Genomic DNA, 20147 nt, shown 5'->3' with positions numbered 1-20147 from the left:
CAACAGTTAAATATAAACAGTGATAATTACAGCTGAAGGGTAGCGACAAAGATATCAAATTCAACCTTTCTTAAGTGACTTGTTGCCACACTTTTAATACAAACTGACTTGAAATTAGTAATGGTTGTGCCTTTTTAGTTTCATAGAAAAAGGAAAATGGAGTGAAAAAAATTAAACTTTCCTATATAGATGCCTGTTTACATGAAAGTCATGGAGATTATTTGTTAAATACCTCATAAGAATTATAGACAAGAAGGCTGAGTGTGGGTTTCAGTGTACTTCACACTAGAAGCTTCATGTTGGAAACCCAGTCAGCCTCCAAAGTGGATCCTGTCCATTATCACTACCATCTTCACCATTAATTTTGCAGCAAGAAGGTAGAGATGGTAAAAGTAGCCTCACCTCATTCTGCTTCCTGCTTCTGGGTTAGGGAAGGCTAAACACATTTTTGGACTTGTTTCTTGTAAGAATGTTATACCCTATATACCAGCGACATGTAGGATGCAAAATGCATTGCTGTTCTGATCAAATCTAAGTAGATCGCAGTGAGGGCCATGAAGAGTCTTCTTTGTTTCCAGCTGCACTAAAGGAGCTGGATTTCTCTAAAGAATAGAATATTCCTGTCCTTGGATTTACAACACCAGTCCATGAGAGACTGATTTGGGTTCTTAAATCACATGCCTGCTTTTCTGGGAAGTAGTCCTCAGGTTCCTGAACTATGCCCAGATTATATGAAAAAGACTAATCCCTATTACAGTTATAGCACTTTTTAGTTTTCAAAGCACTTCTCATTCATTACTTTGTTTGATGTTTTTACGCCAAATCCAGGAGGTAATGTAGTGCGGGTGCCACTCATGCCTGTTTTGCAGATGAGAAAACTGAAACTCTACAAAGATAATTTTATTGGTCCTCGAGATTGTAAAGCAAGTTGCTTTCAGAGATGATTTAACTTCGCAAAAAGAATTGAGAATAATGAATTTAATTGATAATAGAGGCAGGTTTCTGTACTGTTCTGAGTCCTTTGATATACACATTGCAGGGAAGGGTTTAAAACATGATAGTGTGAATTCATTGATGAAAAGTACATTCAGAACAGATAAAACTGACTCCCACTATGGCTCCCATGTGGTTTCCCATATGGGGAAATGGTGGAAACAGTGGCAGAGTTTATTTTTGGGGGGCTCCAAAATCACTGCAGATGGTGACTGCAGCCATGAAATTCAAAGACTCTTACTCCTTGGAAGAAAAGTTATGACCAACCTAGACAGCATATTCAAAGGCAGAGACATTACTTTGCCAACTAAGGTCCGTCTAGTCAAGGCTATGGTTTTTCCTGTGGTCATGTATGGATGTGAGAGTTGGACTGTGAAGAAGGCTGAGCGCTGAAGAATTGATGCTTTTGAGCTGTGGTGTTGGAGAAGACTCTTAAGAGTCCCTTGGACTGCAAGGGGATCCAACCAGTCCATTCTGAAGGAGATCAGCCCTGGGATTTCTTTGGAAAGAATGATGCTAAAGCTGAAGCTCTAGTACTTTGGCCACCTCATGCGAAGAGTTGACTCATTGGAAAGGACTCTGATGCTGGGAGGGATTGGGGGCAGGAGGAGAAGGGGACGACCGAGGATGAGATGGCTAGATGGCATCACTGACTTGATGGACATGAGTCTGAGTGAACTCCGGGAGTTGGTGATGGACAGGGAGGCCTGGTGTGCTGTGATTCATGGGGTCGCAAAGAGTCGGACACGACTGAGCGACTGAACTGAACTGATGGCCTCCCATCTGTCCCTAAGAGATGAAGGTCAGGGAGTACCCGAAAGTCCCTGTAAAGTAACCTTTGACTTCCAAGAAACTACCGAAGTCATGGGACAGGGCCTTTGCCCCTATCACCGTCAGGCTCTTGTGTACAGAGTTTCAGCTGGTGTAGCTGGTCCCGGCAAGATCCAGACAGTCTCAGGTCTGGGAGTCCAAGAACCAGCACACCGGTCCTCATCTTTCCTACCTCCCATTCTGGCTTCGGGGGCTTGGTACTTACTGGTACAAAGCACCGCGTGTGAATAGTGGCAGTGGACAGATGGGAACTTGCTCTTTGTTGTTGCTGTTGTCATCTAGGAGCTTGGTCATGTCCGACTCTGTCTCGTTTGCATCTCCATGGACTGTAGCCCACCAGCCTCCTCTGTCCATGGGATTTCCCAGGCAAGAATACTGGAGTGGGTTGCCGTTTCCTTCTCCAGGGATTGAACCTGCGTCTCCCCGCTGAACCACTAGGTGTCCTTCCTAGTCCAGGGGATCACAGATGAAGCACTTTACAGTGTTGGCTCATCTATCCTCCAGCAGAGGCAAAGGGAGGAGCCATTACCATCTTGATTTCACAAAAGCGGAAATCGAGGATCAGAGAGGTTAGGTAACTTGTTCAAGGTCACACAGCTAGTCATTAGGAAGCCTGGCCTATGTGCATATTTTCTGCTGAATCAACAGAAACTCTGGCATTAACTGTGTGACGTTGGGCAGGCCAAGTCTTCTGACCAGATCTTTGTTCATCACCTGCACTGCAAGAAGGGTAGACTAGGATCTTTTCGAGTTCCTGCTCAATATTCTCGGGCTTCTGACTTGATGTGTTTTTCTTGCAGTAATACTTGCTGTTGAAGGTTCTTTTTTCTGCCACCAGAGGGTGCTCTTCTCCCAAAGCAGGAGGCACTGGGGAAGGCTGAGTTCCAATTAATAGCTGACACCCTGATTGATAAAATTCTGATCAAAACCAAAAAATTCCTGTGCAGCTTTGAGAATTTGTGGAATCCTTAAAAAGCATTTCCAAATAAGAAAATTAGCTCAAGAAACCCCTTAGAATTTTTGGTGTTCTCACAGGGTAACTCCTCCATCATGGACCTCCTGGGGCTTTTGTATGATGAGGACCTTGAGAGCCTCAGCACTGGGCAGTTGGTGTGTTAAGCACCTGCACGTTTCCCAGGCATCAGCTCCTCCTCCCTGTGTTCCTCTATCCTCTCTCCCAGTTCTTGCCATGTCCCCATCCCACTGGTAATATTTATTACATGTTTTCCCTTACATTGATTTTCTTTTCTTACTTACGTGTACTCAAAAGGGAAGCTTTCTGCCACTACCATAAATGGAAAAGCATTACTTTTGTAACACATATGAAAATAAACAGCTTTCTAGAATATAAGTCCCATACTTATAATCAGAGAGGTTTTTAAGTTCTATCCCATGTCCTATGTCTAGAAAAATGAGTTACCTAGTAGGCACTCAATGAATATATATTATATAGGTCATATATATTATATAGGTCATATTCATCTACATGCTACCTAAATGATCTCAAATATCATATGTGGGCAATACTGGGGCAGTGGAAGAGACTATAAGAAAACCTGGTAGATTTGGGGAGTTGAGGCTGATGAATATGACCTGCCATGTGATCAGACCACGAGGCTTTTCTCAGTGGGAGTGGCTGTGTCCACTCCCCATCCCACCCCCGTTTCCCCAGCTCACCTTTGCCAGAAACCCCAGGTGCATATACCTGAAGCCTGGTCCAGTGTACAACTGTGTTCAACCTGAACCATCAGGAGAGGCAAAAAGTCTCTTCTGCCACTTCACATCCTCTAGAATCACTCTCATTAAAAACAAACAAATCAAAAAACAACAGAAAACCAAAAGAGAAAAAAAATCTTGGCAAGGATGTGGAGAAACTAGAAACCTTGTATACCGCTGGTAGAAAGGTAAAGTGGTGCAGCCACTACAGAAAAGATTAAGTGGTTCCTCCATAAAGCATAGAATTACCCTGTGATCCAGCAACTCCCCTTCTAGGTTTACATTTAAAAGCAAGCAGGGTCCTAAAGAGATACTTAAAGCAGTATTCACAGAGCACTATTCACAATAGCCAAAAGTTGGAAAGAACCCAAATGCCCATCAACTGATGAGTGAATAAATAAAATGTGGCATGTTAGACATACAATGGACTAATACTCGGCCTTCTAAAGGGATAACGGGCTTCCGTGGTAGCTCACTCAGTAAAGAATCTGCCTTCTGTGCAGGAGACGCAGGTTCCATCCCTGGGCCAGGAAGATCCCCTGGAGAAGGAAATGGCTTCCCACTCCAGTATTCTTGCCTGGAAAAATGCTATGGAGAGAGGAGCCTGCGGGGGGGGGGGGGGGGGGGGCGGGGTTTACAGTCAATAGGGTCATATAGAGTAGGACACAACTTAGTGACTAAACCAGCACCAAAGGGGTGATGGCTACACCTAGATGAACCTTGAAAACATGATGCTAAGCAAAATAAGCCAGAAACAAAACAAGCACTGTAGGATTCCACTTACATGAGGTACCCAGAAGAGGCAAATTCATACAGAAAAAAAGTGGAACTGAGGTTACCGGGGGCCCAGGGGAAGAGGAATTGGGCAGTTACTGTTTAATGAACACAGCGCTTCTGTTTCGGGTGGTGAGGCGTTTCTGGAAATGAATAGCGACAACAGTTGCACAACTTGAAAAGCACTTGCCCACCGGGGTTTGCTTGCTCCCGTGTCTCAGCTGGCACGGTGAGAAGGAGAGGGCTGGGTTACCCCAAGGGCCCCAGGGGCAGGAGGAGGATGAATCAGAGGAGCAGAAGCCTGCCTAGCACAGCCAAACACCCAGCTCGTGTGCAGAGCTGTGCTGTGTTAAGCAACTGAGTTAGGGGATAGTTTGCTTTGGGGGCAATACTAGCTGATATACACCCCACCCCCAGGCTCCAGCACCAGGAAGAGAAGGAGGCTCTTCGCCTGTGCCCAGGGCAGGGGATCCTGCTTCTCTAGGGGGTCCTGGATCTCGCCATCCTCTCTTCTGAGGGAGCTAGAATGAAAAGGGATGGGACCACAGGGAGGCCTCCCAGTCCTCCAGCAGGCTGGGGACACAGAAGCAGCTGGAACAGATGGCCTTTAGGGTCCTTTCCAGTCACAGAGTCGATGCCCTCCTAGAGGAGGCTGGCATTCCAAATGGGTCTGCAATCTTGCAGTTCCAAAGGCTGCCTCCCTTTCCATGGGTACCATAAGATAAAGAGGGCAAGAGAGATGAGCTCCTTGGAGAGACTCAGAGATGGCCATTTGGGAGATTGTGCTTCCTTCTGTGTGAAAGCAGTGAGAATACATTCCATACGTGGCCTCCTGCCGGGACACCTAGAGGCACAGCTGCAGGTGACAGAGGAGAAGCAGGCTTTGACCTGACCTGAGAGTCAGTTCCTCTCCTCCAAAAACCCCCCTTAGAATCTCTGACCTTCTAATTAAACCTGTTCCTCCTTTCAAGGTAAACCTTACAATCATTATTCTTTCATTTTGTTACATTTTTGCTTAAGAATATTTTAAAATATGTGAGAGAATAAAAAAGACTCAACCATCTTGTTTTTTCCTATTTTTATTGGAAATATACAGTATTTCAGCTACACTGTGGGCAAAGTGGGCTTTGATGAACTTCCCTGGAAATGAGCCACCAATTACAAAACTGTTTCTATGGAAAATGCATTGCGAATTCTACACAACAGTTCTACAAATGGCTTGCGAGTTCTACACAACAGTCCTACAAATGGTGGTGCCTGATCACGTTTCCAAAACTACTTATTTCTAGAAGCAATCTACATTTTGGTAAAATGTAAAGAATCCCAAACTTGACTAAGGCATCTTTCATTATAATATGAAGCATAATTTGTCTAACCTGAAAAAAAGAACAGAAAAAAAAAGTTGACAACTTTCTCCTAAGCATTTCTTTCCCATGGTTCAATGTAGTCCAATCCCAGATGTGCAAAGATTTCTTCTTCACTTTCCGCTTTGAGAAACATCCTCTGAAAGCATAAGAAGACATATGTGCACTATGATATTTTTGTTAAGTATCTCCGAGCTGACATAGTAAAAATGTTACTTGTAAAATTGACTTGTCAGAATGAATCACTGCCAAAACACAATTCCCTGCTTCTGAGGATAAAAATTCATTTTACCTGACTTCTGTAATTTTTATATTCTCACCCCCCAAAAAACTTGATAAATTAGGGTAAAATTATGACAGCCTTATATATTCAACTAGAGGCATTTGATACTTTTCCTATTGGTCTGTAGTGTTCATTAGAACTACCTGAAGGAGGCTTTTAAAAGAATGTTGAAAATGGAGCTGTAACCCAGCCCAATGAAATCAGAAGATCCAGAGAGTTCTTGTCATTCACCTATTTAAGAGGTCTGGGAAATTCTCACGTGCAGCCAGAATTGCATACTGCTGCCATTGGTAAGGAGGAGTGGCGATTATGGGATGCTTGTACATGCCGGATTCTCCTCCTGGCCTTCCACCCTGCCCCACTCCCACCAGGCTCCCAGCCCCACGGTCTGTTACTTCAAGAAGCACTTTCCCTCCAGTCCTTCTTGTCTATAGCACAACGCTGGGCGCATAGAAGGCACTCACTTACTTTGAACTATTTGTTTTGTGTCAGTTTGTAAGTTTCCTAGATCATGTTAGGTGAAGCTGCCTCCACTCACATGCTACATAACTGAGGCTTTCTTGCCAGCATCCACAGCCCTCCCTTATGACAGCAGCACCCTGATTTCTCTTTGGAAAACCACACCTCCCTATTCTCAGTCTCTGAGGGTCACCTCCAAGGAGGGGCACAGAACACAAGCCTGATCAATCAGAGCCATGGAAAGGGGTTCAAGGACAGCTACATGGCCCAGGTCTGGCCTGTGAGCATTAGCTAGGGCTTGCTGGAACTATTAAGAAAGTTCTTTTCTGTTGGCATAGCTAAGCTAGAAGGATAGGATTCATGGGAAAACCCTGCCTGAGAGTGACACCAACACTGAGGGCAAATTGCATGAGCACCTGGATCCAGCCACACCTGAAGTCCGTGTTACCCCAGATGCCACAGTGCATCAGCCAAATTTTTTCTTTTTCTGCCACTGCCATTTTGTATTGGGTTTCTGATTTTTTGTGAGACAGGATCTAATGAAATACACTTCATTTAGACTAAACTTGTAGAAGATAAAAACCATAACTTCTACTTATTTTGTATCTTCTTCATACCCGGAGTTTCCTACAGTGTCCTCGATCACTGCAAGGACAGTTGAATATGTATAATAACTCCTCCTAATTCGTGCAGCAGTCATTCCGCTGCAGCAGCGTTTGGATCACCACCACTGAAGGAATAGCACGCCAAGCGAGTCACTATGGTATGTGAGTCTAGCCGACCGCTCATCTACCTCTCAGGACAGCTCTGTTGCTCTCCTTCTTGCAGTTGACTCTCATTAATGACCCATGTGGCCACTCGGAATTCTACTTCCCACTGCATTTGAGGGATAATTGAGTGACATTTGTGATTTGGGGAGATCTTTGGTTTTCTTTGGAGTTACACAGTGCAAACACCAAGGATATACCAAGCTCAATTCAAATTCATTGCTGGCCTGGTTCTGGAGACCCAGCTAGCTCAGCATCGTTGAGCTCAAAGCCTCCGAGGTACATTCTGGGCCCTGAGAGAGTCGTGTTCCTGTCAGGATCTTTCCAGCTGCCCTCAGCTGCGATCTGCGGGAACGGGGCACCCAGGGCAAAGGAAGCTGAACCTGGACACTAGAATCAGTTCAGGAAGTGTTCAGGGAGCCAGACTTGGGGCTGAGGATTATAGTGGCCCATCTCAGGGAGACAGCACTCCCTACCTTGGTCTTGTCATATAAAGCATGGTTATCCAGCATCATCTTCCGCTCGTGTGTGGCATAGCGCCGGATGTCTCTCTCAAACTGCTGGATAAGAAAGAGATCATTAAAATAAATCACTATCAAGTCTAGAATGTCTTCAGTATTATTTGTCTAAAGATATTTAAATCTCTATAATGAAACTTCTAGCTTATTTGTCTAAAGATATTTAAATCTCTATAATGAAACTTCTAGCTTATTTGTCTAAAGATATTTAAATCTCTATAATGAAACTTCTAGCTTATTTGTCTAAAGATATTTAAATCTCTATAATGAAACTTCTAGCTTTCCTGCTGGCTCAGTGGTAAAGAATCCACCTGCCAGTGTAGGAAATGTGGGTTCGATCCCTGGGTTGGAAAGATCCCCTGGAGAAGGAAATGGCAACCCACTCCAGTATTCTTGCCTGGGAAACCCCATGGAGACAGGAGCCTGGCAGACAGTCCATGGGGTCGTAAAAGAGTCGGACACAACTTAACAACTAAATAACAACAACAATGAAATATGTATCTCCACTAAACATTCTCCAAGTGAATTTTCTCCCCCAGGGCAACAGTCCGCCATGACAAAGCTCCATGCTCACATGTAAGCATTGGATTGTAAGCTCCATGAAAACAGGAGCCTGATCTGTTCTGTTCATAACCATATTCCCTCCTAATGATGCCTGGCACACAGCTGATGTACAGTAAATGTTTGCTCAGTGAATAAACAGGTATTGTAAGGGTTGTGTCCAGAATCATTCCTGGTCCAGAGTAAATGCTAGATAAATAATAGTTTGGTGTTGTTTTCTATTTGGAATACAACTACTGTAAAAGAGGATGAGGAGTCAGGAGACCAGGTTCCAGCCTGGATTTTGTCCCTATCTGGCCCTGTATCTCTCGGCAAGTCACCCAACCTCTCTGAATCTTGGTCGGTCAAATAGGAGGGTGGAGGAAGTGTGTGAGTAAGGTCCTACAGCAAGGTCCTCTGGCTGTAACATCCTCTCATGTGAACTTCTATAAAACTGATGGTCTGGGCCAGCTGCTTCAGAGTAGCATCTCCTATGATCAGCATGGGCTCTGAGGCTCCAGGGAGAAAAACTTGAAGCCTTAGATGGATGACAGGAAAACCTTGGGAAAAGAACAACAATGAATGAAGCTGTTGAGATTAATTTTCCTAAGAGAAGCACAGATCTAGAAATGTCCTTCCCATGTAGGATTAGGGAGGAAGCTTGGAATCATTGAACCTGAACTTGGGCAAACTTTGGGAGATGGTGAGGGACATGGAGGACTGGCGTGCTACAATCCATTGGGTCGCAAAGAATCAGACATGACTGGGCAACTGAACAACAGCAACATGGAATAACTGCACTAAAGTGAAAAGAGGAGAGTGAAAAATTTGGCTTAAAACTCAACATGCAGAAAACTAAGATCGTGGCATCTGGTCCCTTTCACTGCATGGCAAATAGACAGGGAAACAGTGGAAACAGTGACAGACTTTATTTTTTTGGGCTCCAAAATCACTGCAGATGGTGACTGTAGCCATGAAATTAAAAGACGCCTACTCCTTGGAAGAAAAGTTATGATCAACCTAGATAGCATATTCAAAAGCAGAGACATTACTTTGCCAACAAAGGTCCATCTAGTCAAGGCTATGGTTTGTCCAGTGGTCATGTATGGATGTGAGAGCTGGACTATAAAGAGAGCTGAGCGCCGAAGAATTGATGCTTTTGAACTGTGGTGTTGGAGAAGACTCTTGAGAGTCCCTTGAACTGCAAGGAGATCCAACCAGTCCATCCTAAAGGAAATCAGTCCTGAATGTTCATTGGAAGGACTGATGCTAAAGCTGAAGCTCCAATACTTTGTTTACCTGATGTGAAGAACTGACTCATTGGAAAAACCCTGATGCTGGGAAAGATTGAGGGCAGGAGGAGAAGGGGACGACAGAGGATGAGATGGTTGGATGGCAACACCGACTTGATGGACATGGGTTTGAGTTAATTCCAGGAGTTGGTGATGGACAGGGAGGCCTGGCATGCCGCAGTCCTTGGGGTCTCAAAGAGTCAGACAGACTGGGTGACTGAACTGAACTAAAGTGGTGAGTATGGGAAAGCTGGCGAAGACTGGGACCTGCCCTTCCTGACTTGGATGTGTGAAGACAGACTTGCCAACCTGAAGTCCTTTATAAGGCAGTGGAGGGGGGAGCTAGGGCTGTGGAAGAGTCAGGGTGAAGCAGATTCTGGGTGTAGTAGCTGCTGGTCTATGAAAGTATGGGGGTGTTGCTTAGCACATGGTCTCCAAGCCCAGGGCTTCAAGTCCTCCCAGCACTTAGCCCAATGGCTGCTCACACTGGGCATGGGAAGGCTGGAGAGGATTGGGTAACTGGAGCAGTGAAAGGCTGACCCTGGCTCCTCAGTTGTGCGTGCTGAGAGATCTATTCCTGGACTCCTCTGCCAAACACCCTGAAACATTTTTGCATGGATTATTAGGAATTATCATGATGTCTTCCATTTGGAGAGTAATAATATTGATTAAATCAACATTTATTGAGCATTTACCATATGCCAGGTGTGTTCTGGGTGCTTGGAATATAACAGTGAAGAAAACAATGATGTCTGCCCTGGTGGGGCTTGGATTCAAGCAGGGGACACAGATAAGACATGGTAACAGCATAAGTGAAGTACATGATGGACATGAGCTTGAGCAAGCTCTGGGAGCTGGTGATGGAAAGGGAAGCCTTGTATGCTGCAGTTCATGGAGTCACAAAGAGTCGGGCATGATTAAGTGACTGAACTGACCAAAAGTACATGATGTGTTAACAGGTGATGCTGGGTACAGGGCAGGCCTCATGAAGGAGACAGGATACGAGGAGGGACTTGCCCAAGGGAAGGAGTTAGCCAGGTGGACTCAGGAAGAAGCACTCCATGCAGAGGGATCAGCTAGAACATAGGCCGAACAGAGGCCTTAGGGAGGGGTGAGCCTGGCCCGGGTAGGGAGAGAGCAGTGGGAGGAGTCCAGAGAGATGAGGGGGTGAGAAGACCACGCAGGGCCTTGTGACCACCGGAAGGCTTTCACTGTGAGTTGAATGGGGAACCCCTGCCAGGCTTTGAGCAGGGGAGTGATGATCTGACTTATGATGACAGGATCACTCGGGGGGCAAGTGACCAGTTAGAATGGCCATAGCTATAATCCAGGCAATGATATCCTAGTTAATGTTTACAGAGTGCTTACCCTGTGCTGGGCGCTGGGCTGACTTCTTGCTTTATATTAATTTCTGATTTGCTCTATTATCACTAGTACTTAACAACTTCTAAAAGAATCTAACATTATCTCTAAAAGAACAGTACTACACATACAATTAGCCTCAGAACTGTATTAAGATGAAGGCACTGTCTCACTCAGTTCTCATGAAAATCCCACGAGGTTGGCACTGTTATTAGCCCCATTTTTCAAATGAAGAAAGGAAGCCCAGAGAGCCTCAGCAATTTTCCCAAGGCCACACAGCCAATGATAGAGCTAGGGTTCAGACTCCTGAATCCCAGACTCTTTACCCTGGATGTTTCTGCCTTCTGCTTTACAAGCTCTTTGGTTTCTCTCAACAACCTGTGAAATAGGCAGGGTAAGGAAGGTGTCTTTTGTTTCAGATAAAGAAGGGCAGTGGCACTAAGTCTGGCTGTATCATTCGCTGGTCACAAGAGACTTCAGAGATTCGCCTACTGCTGCTGCACGCAGCTATGCACGTTGTGCGCCGCAGAACTCTAGAGGGCGCCGGTCACGTGCAGCCTTCGTAAATATGCATGCTTCTTCTGACAGTTTCCTGGGAAATGGCAATAAGCTGTTTTAAGGAGGAGATGCTTTTTAAAGTTGGTGGAAGGGAGCCATCTGGGCTAGTAAAGAGGCTGGGTTAGCCTGGGCACCTGGGCACCATCGTTCGTGTGTTTCCAAAGCAGAGTATGCCTCCTCTCAGCATCTGACACAAACATGGACAAGACTCCTGACGGAACCTCAGCCAATTAAAGCCATGCTGACAAACAGTTCGAGTTTGAAGAAATAAGAGTCAGAGGAAAACAGAAGCTTCTTTTAAAAAAACAAACAACAAACTAATAACCTCTGGACCCAGTCTAGAAATTGTACCATACTTGGATGGCTCTAGAAAAATCTCTGCTTAATGTATCCCTGCGGATATATTCTGCTCTGGAAATCTTTAGCGCACAAAGGTGTGAAGGAAGCTTTGTCAGTTTAGTAGATGAGACAACCTGGTAAGTTAATGAACCCAAACTGGGGGTGAGATTAACAGATTAATTGGTTTGAGGACATTTCCCAGGCTCTGAAATCTTTGGGTAAAAAGGTGCAATTAAATTTCCCAAGCTGCATATATGATGTATTGTTTCATCAGCTTTCCTACTTTTTTAGGAATGAAAGATGCCAGCCAACATTTTTGATTAGGGTAAGAAGTTCTAGTGCTGAGATTGCGCGCTGAAATAATTCCAGCCCAAGGCAAACACACTTGACATTTAATTCAAGGTTAAGGACAATTAATTTCTATGTCGTTTATTGTACAAAATCCTCTAATGATGTGTGCCACTCAAAGCAACAGCTAGCTACATGGGAAAATAGAGCGGGGTGTTGGTAGGAGGGTGGAGCACAAGCTGATGGCACAGACCACGGGCACCACGTTTGATATCACTCGTGGGACCTGGGGACTGCTGGTGCCCAGCACTGGTCCCGTGCTCGGCATGGTGCTAGGGGCTTTGCCAGCTTCATCTCACTGGATCCCTGCAACCCAGGGGGGTAGCGCTGTCTTTGCCCTAACTTTCCTGATGGAAAACTGAGTCTTAAAGGCCATGGGGAACTTGACGAAGATCACCTAGCTGGTCAGAGGCAGAGCAAGGGCTTGTGACCAGGTCTGGGGTGAGCCAAACCTGTGCCCTTAGCCACCAGGCTGCTTTCTCTGCTTCAGTGGTTCTCATGCCTGCAGGGTTCTTTCAAACACAAACTGTTGGGCTCCAACCCCAGAGTTCCTGATTCAGTAGGTCTGGGGTGGGGTGGTGTTCATAGGTCTAACCTGGTAAGCAGGTAAGACTGATGCTGCTGGTCAGGGTATCACATTTTGAAAATACCTGTTCTAAAGGCATCTGTTTCAGTTGACCGTGTGCAAGTGGAATGCCCTGATTCAGAGATTTCTGGGCACTTTCTTCTCTCCTGTCCACCATCTCCTCCTTCCCTGTCCATCCTCCTGCCGCCACCACCCCCGCCATTGTCTCTCCCCTGGCCCCAGGTAGACCTCGTCTACCTCTTATGGAAAGCTAAGTCTACCTCTTATGGAAAGCTAAGTCTACCTCTTATGGAAAGCTAAGGCCATCCCAGGGATGAAGGCAGCACTTACCCGGGAGCCAGTCCAGCCTAGCAGGGCAAAGGCATGGTTTTCGTAGGGGCACATAACCAGGTCCACACGGATGGCCTTCCAGGTCTTTCCTTCCTGCTGGTTGGACTTACCACTGTCTACTCTCTGATGGTGCAATTTTAAAATCAGAAAGCATTTTTGAAAATGATCTAAAGTATCCACCTGCCTGCTTGGCAACTTGAACTTTTCAAATGTTGACTCCACAAGGTCATAATATAAAAGTAATCCCTGAAAATAAACAAAAAGACATCAGGAAGAGTCCCTGATGAAGAGTCCCTGATGCAGAGGGCCAGAGACTTTATATTGGGCTCTTAACAAATGCTTCTAAAGAAAGCTTTGCCCATTTGAGAATATAGGTACGTCTGTCCTTGCATTGTGAGCCCACCTGTGACTCTAGCAGAGGAAGGCAAGGAGTGGGTGCATTACCCTCCTTCTGCCGCAGAGGAATTTAACAATTAGAGGGGCCACGCTAAGGCCACTTCATGGCAAAGATGCCAGAGTATCCACCCCCTGAACATCCTATCGCAGACAGCGCTCAGAAACTTGCCTCCCTCCCTTAAGTACAAACCAACATTGAACAAAAAGCCGAGCCCTTATATGAAGTTGTTTTGACTTAGTGTCCCTCCATATTATCCTAGTCAACCATAGTAGGTCGACTTGGGCCCAAAGGATTGTGGCTGGAGGCTCAGCCTGCTTTGGGGCCTGATGACTCACTCTTTCTAGCAAGCACTTTGGGATTGCTGCTCTGCCTCCCTTGGAGACAGGGACAAAATTAGTGGTACATCACCAAACGTTGCCTAGTCAGAAGGTCACACCCAGCAATCTGCCATCCTCCAGTTTATCTGCTTCCTTACCACACGGCAGATATGGGGTAGGGAGAAGCAGAAATATGCAATTAACTGCTAAATCTGAGTTGCAACTAAAAGAACAAATAGCCTTAAAACAATCTAATCACAGCTATTAGGATGTAGGATTTGTTCTTGGGTTCTTTAGGTCTGATGTTCTCAAATATCATCATCAGGAACATTTGAAAGGTTTGTTTCAACGCAGTTTTGGAGGCCCTGTCCCCAGAGTGATTCATGGGTGGTGGGGGTGGGGGAACTTCCCAGGTGGTGCTTGGTAAAGAACCCACCCACCAGTGCAGGACACATGAGGAAAGCAAGTTTGATCCCTCAGTCGAGTTTGATCCCTCGGTCGAGTTTGATCCCTCGGTAGGGAAGATCCCCTGGAAAAGGGCATGGCAACCCACTCCAGTATTCTTGCCTGGAGAATCCCCATGGACTGAGGAACCTGGTGGGTTACAGTCCACGAGGTCACAAAGAGTCAGAGAGACTAAAGCGACTTAGCACACACGGGGGTGGGGTGGGGTGGGGTCGGGGTGGTGCATTTCTAGTAAGTCCCCAGGTGTTGCTGCTGCTTCTGATCCAGGGGCCGCGCTTGGAGCAGGCCTGGTTCCCTTTACTGTTGTTATTAGACACATCCGCATTTCTTCTGCATCCACCCCCACCCCCGAGAGACTTTGTTTCAGCTGGACTCAGCACTTGGAGAAGGGGTACTTTTCCTCTTGTGGATCTCAGAAGAGGGAGCACTCTGCCCCAGGGCCTATCCCAGAAAAGGTGAGAGGAAGAATGGACCCCATCTGCAGGGCGGAACACTAATGTCAGGAAGAGTCTCTGGTGCAGAAGGTAACTGTAAACAGGGAAGAAGGTAGCCCTAAACAGATCTGGTAACCAGCTGGGGGAAGACACAATTCTGCTTTCTAATGAAACTTACTAAGATTAGTCAGTATAGCAGCCTTTCATGGCTATTTAAATTATGCAAATTTGAAAGGGAAGTTATTAAAATATCAACCAGTCTCACCTTGAAGCCATATTTATAAAACACTTCCCCGCTATAAAAATTCACAAAGCTGCCTTCCTAAAAGTTGTAAACTGTGTGTGCACGGTGGCCACACAGTAGTCACACTTTGGCTGGTCATAGACAGAAGGGCCACCCACCAGGCATGAACCTGGACCACACTCAGTCAACCCTCCCCTCTTTGGGTTGAATGGCTGGCAGCCAGTGGAACTTTCCAGATGGTGCCCTCCCCCCAGGATCAGTATCTCCAAGCTCTTTTCCTCCCATAAGAGGTCTTTCAACTGGTGGAAGACTCAAACCCATACCCATCCTTGGCTGTTCAATAGTTCTTCAGGTGTTTTAAAACACTGGTTGTGTATATGCGTGTTGTGTGAGTATGTGCTCGAGTGTGCCTGTGAGACAGGCTCGGACCTGGGACATACCTGGACATACCTCTCTTGAGCAACAAAATACAGAGAAACTATATCGCACTAAAAATAACTGCGTGCAAGCACAGCTGGGCAAATTCTGGATCCAAAAGATACAAAGAGACCAAAAAACCCAACTGCCACGTTTGAGGAGCCTGGGGCTAAAGAGCAAAAGTAGGATACTGCTCAAGCCCCCTGCACACACCACCACCTAGGAGGTGAGCAAGCCACCTAAACCACCCCTTTAGCTCGACCTGGACACACCCCTACCCTCACACCACAGAAGGAACAAGCTCACGCCCCACCTCAGGGAGTGAGCAAGTAAGGGAAATTGTTGTTTGTTCCTGATCCCCTGTGCTGCTGCAGGGCCCCCAGTAAAGCCTGGCCTAGATTTCTTGTTTGGCCTTAGTCAATTTCTATGTTTTGGGGAAGGCCAGGAACAATTTCTATGTGCTGGGGAAGGTCGGTAACACCTGCATGAGATAGAATCATTTAATCTGGAAAGTACAGATTTTTGTAAGAAAGGCAGGAGTGGGAGGTACTGGGAACAGGGAGTGAGGCAGAGGTGGAAATTAACCACCATGATTCACGGCTGAGGCGCTGGGGGCAGCCGTGGGGCCACAGGGGGGCAGGCAGGTAGTGCTGAGACACACACTGCCCCAGCCCGTTTCCTCCCTGAGATCCTGTTTGTCAGAGAGCGAAGGGGAGCAGCTGCCTGTGCTCTCGCCTGGGCCCCCTCACCCGGCACAGGCCTGGCCCTCTGCAGAATTCAATACGCCACTAGGCAGGAGAGATCACTGATTTGCTGTTCAGTTGTGTTTGCCTCTGAGACCCTATGGACTGTAGCACACCAGGCTTCCCTGTCCTTTACCATCTCCTGGAGCTTGCTCAAACTCCGGCCACTGTTTAAGCCACTGTTCAATAGGCATTTATCAGGCGCTGTGCCAAGGGCCTTATCTAATGCTCTCAGTTAATCCTCTAATGAAAGAAGCTTGCTTTCCCCGTTTCACAGATAAGAAAAGAGAAACTTGGAAAGATTAAAAGCATAGTTCCAGGTCATACAGCCAGTCAGTGGCAGGGCTGTGCCGGGACAATCCCAAATCTACAACCCCCCATGCTTAATGCCCATCTCCACCCTCACCTGCCCATCTCTTTGCTTGGTGACCAGCAGGATGGCTGCCTGGTGACTAAAGAAAGACCAATGAAAAGGAGGCTCCTTGTCCTCCTCTCCAACCCCACCCCATCTTGGGTGGGGACAGTCTCAGAGCGTGGGGATGGTGGGGCCTCTATACCTAGGTCAAATTGGTCCACCCTTGCCGGCTGAGAAGCCAGGCAGCCCCCTCTCCGCCCAGGCCATGGCTGACAGGGCGCATCAGAGTGATGTCTGTCCATGAGAGTTTCTCAGCTTTCCTGCCTGAGCGAAGCAGTGGGGCCAGCCTCGGTGGAGCTGATGCTTCCCCATTCAGGCTTTCCCTGGCTCAGCCTATGATGTTCATTTTCAGGGCTCTTGGCCACCTGGATCCACTCTCCCAACAGATGGGGGATGGCTGAATTTGGATCTGGTTCCAAAGCTGGGTCTTTATTAGTAATTCTAGTGTTCCTGGCACGAGGGTTGTGTGTTTCTTATTCTCACTGTATCCGAGGTCTTCTCTCTCTGGTATATCAGGGAGCTTTGTCCACACAGAAGGTGCTAGATCACTCAGGAAAAATAAAGCTATGCCAGAAAAACACCAGCCTCAGCCTCCTCAACCCACCTAGGCCTGTAAGTTCTTGGATAAGGGCCATCTGGTCTCCTTGGGAAGCAGAGCTCTCACTGGAGTGGGGCAGGAGTCAGGGCCCTGCAGGCGGCCGTGGCCACAGGGTCATCCTGAGCTTCCTCCACTGGGCAATAGGTGGCCCGTGGCAAGTCTGATCTCAGTGGGTGGGGGACCCTGAGCCATGGCCTCTGCTGAACCCAGCCTACCCTCATTAGCTTCCTTCTTCCCATCTCAGCACAAAGTCAAGGTGGTTATCAACCAACATATTGTTCAAGGCAGCAGGGGCACCTCTTAGACTGGCTTTATGCGAGTCTGATCCCCACCCCTTAGCTTGCTCTGCCCCGGTTCACCCCTCCCAGGTCTTCGCAGCACATGCTCTTCACATTGTTTAGGGCTCTGAGCCGTCTGCATGGCCTGCACAGAGAGTTGCCCTCGGCCCTTTTGGTAACAGGACACGTGCGTACACACAAGTTCATAACCTGGATTCTAGGACCCAAAGCAGGTAAGGCTCCCTGCATGTCACTGGCACTGTGCCAACTATTGTAAACCATTGAGACTGGGTTAGATACTCAGGACACAATTACAAGGTCGATAAGTGTGTCAAATTCAGCATTACTCCTGTAATGCCTGAGTGTCCAAACATCTTTCTTCTTACCTTTTTTTCCCATAAGTGTATCACTTTAGGCAAAAGTTGCTCTTCATCCTCTGCTGATCCTGGGCTGGTAATTAAAAAATCTACATCATGCCCGATCTTCTTACCCCTGATTTTAAAAAATAGCATAAGATGGAAATAAATTAGATTTTTAGCTCTCAATTTTTAAAACTCACCTGTGTTTCTATGCCCCATACTTAAGGTTTGTGACACAAAATGCTCATGACATGCTTTTTAAACATAAGATCCTTGCTTACACAAGTCTACTCCTTGCAAAATAAATTTATGACACAGGAACATTTAAAATCATACATGGTATGTATGTGATTATACTGTTGTTTAGTGCTGAGTCCTGTCTGTCTCTTTGAGACCCTAAGGACTATAGCCTGCCAGTGGGATTTCCCAGGCAAGAATACTGGAGTGGGTTGCCATTTCCTCCTCTAGGAGTTCTTTCCGACCCAGGGATTGAACCCACATCTCTTGCGTCTCCTCATTGGCAGGTGCATTCTTTACCACTGAGCCACCAGGGGAACCCATATGATTATATGATTATATATGGGTGGGTAAAAACTGACAAAGATTATTTCTTCTCCATGCCCACGTGTGCACACACACTCACACAGAGACAAGTGTGACAACAAGCAAACCAAGAACTGTACTTGCATAATACAAGATAGGACTCCTGAAATTATGGCCTAAACTAAAGGCATTCTTGGATTCTGTGTTTTCTTCTCACTTTCTCTGTCACCTCCCACAGCCGACAGCCCCCATGTAAGAGGACCACAAGGAGAGATGGAAGAGGGTGTGGGAGGGAAAGAGGCTCTGAAATGGAGGCTTCAGTATCCAACAATTGCACACATCTCTGTGAAGAGTTCATTCATTCATTCACTGACTTCACCAATATTTCTCACATGCCTATTTTGTGCCAGGCACCACGCACTGGCTCTCATCAAGCACTAAGTTCTGAAAACTTAGTGGGAAAAACATGCGTGGAAGCAATACAAACAAATTACTTGACGGCTGTCCAAGGAGTGCTGAGGAGGGGTGTCTCGCCCAGCATGGGGAGAAGGAAGTCAAGGAAGGCTTTCTGGAGGAGGTGGCATCTGAATTGAAGCTTAAAGGATGAGGAGAAGTGAGCCAGGTGACAAATTGAGGAAAACAGTCCAAGCAGAAAGGTAGGACTGAGCAAAGTCACAGAGGAAAGAAAGCTCTATGTGTGCAGAGAATGACAAGCCACTTGGGGTTGCTGGAGTGAAACATGAGCTGCAGGAGATGAGGCTGCAGAGAGACCTCCGAAGGCCTATTGTGCTACAACTCCTGAGCATGGGAAGGCCCTGAAGGGGAGGTAAAAGCAGCTTTTATCATCATTTACCTGCGGAATCCTCCGGTCATGGTGACGAAGGCATCCGGCAGAAATGCCCACACCGCCTCTTTAACCAGCACGCCAACCGCCTCTGCTTCAGCCCTGGTCACGCAGCTGACAAGGTCTTCATAATAGAGAAATCCTGAGAGGCCACAGACAGGTGAGTGGGGAAAGAACTTGTCCCATGTGAAATGACCAGCCCTCAGGGAGGGTATTTGGCCCTCACACATAGCTAACAGGGCCACAGACATCAACCCCAAACTGTTCCACAGAGACTGGATGATCTGTGTTCTCTTGGCTGTGAATTTTTCATGTTAACAATGGCTCCTATTTTCCTACAAATTCCTGACTGCGAAAGAGGCAATGTTATATCCGAGAACCATGCTGTTCCAATCTGGCTTCCTACTGAAGAACCAGCCCTCTTGATCAATAAGCTGCAAAGATTTGGGATAGGAAGTTTTGGGGTTGGAAGGTGATAGATAAATTAAAGAACTGAAGTCAAGAATAGGAAGAGAGTAGATTTGCATCTGAGGAGAGTTAGGAAATGTCACCAGTGGTCTGGTTTATTGCTTCTTTGCCTGACCATCACAGATTAATGAGCTCTCCAACAGAGTGGTTATGATGAAGAGTTGTTTTAATGACTTGTTTATTCCCACAGATCCACAGAGGAAGGCATAGAGTGGAAGAGTAATGGAGATGAAAGCTGTATCTCCAAGAATTGGGATGAAGCGTAGGAGGGGTGGGGAGCAGGTCGCAGGGGAGATCCATAGAGCCTGAGGGCCAGCTAATGGTCCTTCCATAAAAGGCTCTGACCTCTTCTCTAGGATCCCCAGAGGGAGTGTTTCAACTCAGCCGGAATCTAAAAATGAGAGGCTTTGAATACCTACAGAGGCTGCCCATTTCCTAATTGTAAGGTCTCTGGGGGGCAGTTCTTTATCTTTTTTCCAGCTTTATTGAGGTATAGTTGACAAAAATTGTATAAATTTAAGGTGTACAACCTGAAGTTTTGATATATGTGAAATGGTTAACTGTC

General features: G+C 46.5%; 1 protein-coding gene across 2 annotated transcripts in view; it reads right to left on the bottom strand.

Moving 5' to 3' along the window:
* Positions 1–5375: 5375 nt before the first annotated feature.
* DNTT (DNA nucleotidylexotransferase) overlaps positions 5376–20147 on the bottom strand; it is a 32248-nt gene continuing 17476 nt past the window's right edge. Inside the window, exons 7-11 of one of the 2 annotated variants that reach the window (XM_069568180.1) lie at positions 19124–19256; positions 17755–17860; positions 13061–13306; positions 7664–7744; positions 5376–5817 (exon numbers count right to left, since the gene is read on the bottom strand). In XM_069568180.1, coding sequence (XP_069424281.1) covers positions 5731–5817; positions 7664–7744; positions 13061–13306; positions 17755–17860; positions 19124–19256 — 653 coding nt within the window. In that variant the 3' untranslated portion in view covers positions 5376–5730. Of the gene's footprint in view, positions 5818–7663; positions 7748–13060; positions 13307–17754; positions 17861–19123; positions 19257–20147 lie in introns of both variants that reach the window. The other variant, XM_069568181.1, reaches the window with a different exon arrangement.

The sequence above is a fragment of the Ovis canadensis genome, chromosome 22 (genome assembly GCF_042477335.2).
Source record: "Ovis canadensis isolate MfBH-ARS-UI-01 breed Bighorn chromosome 22, ARS-UI_OviCan_v2, whole genome shotgun sequence".
Classification (NCBI taxonomy): domain Eukaryota; kingdom Metazoa; phylum Chordata; class Mammalia; order Artiodactyla; family Bovidae; genus Ovis; species Ovis canadensis.
The sequence above is the reverse complement of the archived record's forward strand: the minus strand, read 5'-3'. Positions and strand labels throughout refer to the sequence as shown.